A 3756-nucleotide genomic window follows, 5' to 3' on the forward strand; every position below is an offset into this window, starting at 1 on the left:
TTGAATAGAAAAGGATAAAAATAATTATTAATTTTTTTTCGCTATCAGTAAATCACAGGCTAAACCAGTAAATTTGAAAGCAATTCCACAAAATCACGGTAAACAAAACATGTGACAAATTCTTTCCATATCTTGTTCAACGTCATAGCAACTCACTAATTTGAATAAGGTACATAATATCCTTAAAGCTCAGGCATTCCCCTTCCTGTTTTAGCATCGTAAGTCTTCTCTAGCACAAGATCCATTGGAGTATCTTTAGGACCAACTGCCAAAAATAAATAACAAAGGATAATATTTTGGATTTAAGAAAAACGTGTTATAACATATCTTTGAAATGACTGAGTTGAAAGGCATAGGTTTCGCACTGAATTCTAATTTCATATATCCAAACAAATTTTTGCACATTTATGGAGGACGACCAGGAGAATGAGCTCGTACCACTTACTATACTACGTTAAACCTAGCTTCTGACTCAAATATAACAGAAGAATTAATCTATCAATCCAAATTACTCTGTCAATAAATTATAGTGTTATACCATATAAATGTGCGTTTACTTACTCTTCTGCATATAAAACCATGTCAGTGGGTCAATATGAAGGAGCGGGGATCAACTAACAAAAGTACACAACATAGAAACATGACTTTTTAAGGAAATGGAAGGCACTTTATGAATCCCGAATCTTTATGATTAACATCCTCTATCCAACACCCTTTCCCAAAGGCTTTCTTTTACGTTCTAGTGCTTACTGCTGTTAGGAAAAAAATGCTTTCTATTGTCTTCTAGGTTATTTTGTAAAAGCTGCTTTGGCTGTGGTTGTCAATCATACAGGGTCCTAGGTGTAGGTTTTAAGTCAGCCTATTTATATTTCTGTTAACATATATAAAAATAGATCTCCTGAGAGCCCACATTCTCAAGCATTTTTCTCTAAGACACTTCTACTCACATCTACTGCTACCATAATTACGGATTTCAACAAAAAAAAGGAACAGTTTAAAGAATGTCTCTAATGTGCAAGGAAGCTCCCCTTCAAGGCCAAGATAATAACAAGCTTATGGATAATCACATGTGCTAGCAGCCTAACAGAATCGTAGCAAAAAAGAGCAGAGGTACATCAAGAGAATTGAAAGAGAAATATCAGCTACTATCACCAAAGGTTTCTTAATTTAATAAGTAATCTGTGTGTTTGGATTTGACTATTTTTAGAGATTATGGACTGTTTCAACATAAAAACTGTTATAATCTTGTTTATTAACTATTGTCTCTCTCTTTCTCTAGTCTGCATATGCCATTTCATTAGCTTGTTGTACATACATTCTGCATAGCCAGTTTCTCACGTTCAGTCAATTCTCTCTTAGTTCTTGCCATTTTTATTAACAATTCAGACAAGAAACATGTATTAGCCTTCAGATACTTACGGAGTGTAGGTCTTGGGGTAGTTCTTATCTTTAAGATCTCAGGACGAGGGATTATAGACTCAGATGCTCCTATTCCTCTGGATACTCTGACTTTAGTACCATCTTCAAGATATTTAACCCCAACCTTGCAAGGCTTCCTGAAAAATGAAACTTTGTTAATTCAATATATGTTATCCTCAAACCCAGAAGATGCAATCACAAGCTATGCTCTTTAACAAATGTGCATACCCGGTCACTGGGTCAAGAACTTGAACGTTGGAGGCATGGATTGGGGCTTCAACAGCAAAGATGCCCCCTTCATGGCCTTGCCCTTGCTTAATATGCTTCTTCACCTGCAAAGAGAAAGTCAATCCGCATTGGAAAGAGAAAACAGTCAGGCAAATTTACACAATCACATGTCCAGATCTCAATTAGACAATTAACAAAGTAATTAATACTAGAAACATCGGTAATGGAATTGAAAATACAGACACTTCAAAAATTGGACTAGGAATGCCCAAATTATGATGGGGAGTGTTGTGTTCATCCCTCACCAGATTTTTACCCTCAACAATGACACGATTCTGAGAGCGAATAACACGCTTAATAGTCCCAGTCTCACCCTTATCTTTGCCTCTTATTATCATAACCTGTTACAAATGAATAAATGAATGACTGTATAATAATAATTATTACCATTTCAAAATAAAAAAGTGGAAGTGTGAAAGAACAAGCAGCAATATATATATATATATATATATATATATATATATATATATATATATATATATATATATATATATATTGTGGAGAATTTGGCCTGGCATGGCTTACATTATCCCCTCTGAGAACTTTCCAGTGCCTAATGAGTTTTTCAGCAGCTTTCCAACCCATTTCACGATTCACTCTAAGACCATAAAAACAGAGTCAAAAAACACAACAGAAAGCAATTCGAAAAGAAATCTTTAACATTAACAAATGATATCTTCGAACTTCAATGTGTGATAAACTGTTCACAAATAGTGTTTCAAGCTAACCTTCTCAGTTTCTGCACAAATTATTAAAACCTAAATATTACTTAATACTCCAAAAGGCCTAAGCAAAATGGTTTTGATAAATGAAACTGATGAAGTTAAAGAGAATGAGTTTGCGATTAAAAGTACCATAAGAGAGAAAATTGGGGACAGCTACAAGGGCTTGAAGCGTGTAGCCACTGATACAAGAATCGTGGTACCACAATTCATAGATTTGGGTTTGATATTAGACGAAAGGTGGCAAAAATGGATCAATCCGATCCGTTTTGGCCTAACCCGTTCCTGGCCTTGCTGTATCCAGACTGGGCCAGACCAGCCCGGTAACAGAACACGGGCCAATTTATCTAACCTGTCCCGTCCCTTGACGGGCTGCCCGTCCTGAACGGGCTGCCTGTCCCTTTTTTATTTAAAATAAACTTATTCATCTAACTATCACTACATCACTTAAAAATAAGTCTTCATTCAAAGTTAAATGGGCCGAAACCTAGTGCACCATTAAATTGTAGTATCATACAAGTAAGTCTAAAGCCAAAACCAGCTTGAATTGTTCTTAAAGAAGACTCACCAAAGATACAATTGAAAACATAAAATCATGAGTTGAATAATGAATCCTCTAAAAACCGAATTTATCATGCATTAAATCCCAGTAGGCCAAAATGGAATCACAATTCAACAGAGTCTCTGTTACTAAATTGGCATAGCAATTCAAACTGAGAAATAGCCCATATGAAAACATTCCAATCCAAACTGCAATCACTCACTGATTGGGAAATACAATAGCATCCTAATAGGGCTATGCCCACCATCCTAAACTGAACTTATAACTCAAATCAAATTAAACAAAATCAATCAACAACTTAGTTACACAAATACCTCAGGATTAATAGGTAAATTCTATCAATTAAAAACATTCTACAATCTTCCCCAGCTCATGATTAATCACTTAACCTCCATTTTCACGTAGACAGCAGTTCCCATCAGCACAGGGTCAACTGCTTCGGTCATTACCAAATATATATACAACTGAAGTAAAAACGAATGGCCCACAAAGGAGGACACAAACACAGATCCAATCGTGGGTATTTAAGGTACTCGTGACCTACCAAAATCTGAGAAAGCACCCAAAATCTGAGAAATCCTACAATGTGAACGAACCTGGGTCGCCGACCAGAACGGGTTTCTTCTTCGTCGTCAGTGTACTCCCCGCCGGCGCCGTCGGTTTTGTAAGCGTGGGTGACCAAGGCTGCTCGCGTTCTTTGTGGGTTTCGTGGCGTTTCTCTCGTGCTCTCTCTGTTGCTTATTGTGTGTGACTCGTGAGTGTGAT

General features: G+C 36.6%; 1 protein-coding gene across 3 annotated transcripts; it reads right to left on the minus strand.

The window, feature by feature from the left end:
- LOC108319268 (uncharacterized) lies at positions 1–3756 on the minus strand. Of its 3 annotated transcripts, none has more exons than XM_017550341.2 (6): positions 3588–3756; positions 2233–2305; positions 1953–2048; positions 1648–1751; positions 1420–1556; positions 1–265 (listed from the first exon to the last, which is right to left on the minus strand). In XM_017550341.2, the coding sequence occupies exons 2-6, from the start codon at positions 2290–2292 to the stop codon at positions 183–185; spliced, it is 480 nt and encodes a 159-aa protein (XP_017405830.1). In that variant the 5' UTR covers positions 2293–2305; positions 3588–3756; the 3' UTR covers positions 1–182. The 3 variants fall into 3 exon arrangements, with proteins under 3 accessions (XP_017405830.1, XP_017405831.1, XP_017405832.1); XM_017550342.2 differs by having other exon boundaries at positions 3536–3655; XM_017550343.2 differs by lacking the exon at positions 3588–3756 and adding an exon at positions 2562–3473.

Source organism: Vigna angularis, chromosome 7 (assembly GCF_016808095.1).
Source record: "Vigna angularis cultivar LongXiaoDou No.4 chromosome 7, ASM1680809v1, whole genome shotgun sequence".
NCBI lineage: Eukaryota > Viridiplantae > Streptophyta > Magnoliopsida > Fabales > Fabaceae > Vigna > Vigna angularis.

Excerpts from the sequence above, each read along its gene's own strand:
- LOC108319268 (XM_017550341.2), bottom strand. The coding sequence starts at position 2,292 with ATGGGTTGGAAAGCTGCTGAAAAACTCATTAGGCACTGGAAAGTTCTC. Across the intron at positions 1,752-1,952 it reads TTGTTGAGGGTAAAAATCTG|GTGAAGAAGCATATTAAGCA; the intron begins GTGAGGGATGAA and ends TTCTCTTTGCAG. Across the intron at positions 266-1,419 it reads TACCCCAAGACCTACACTCC|TTGGTCCTAAAGATACTCCA; the intron begins GTAAGTATCTGA and ends TATTTTTGGCAG.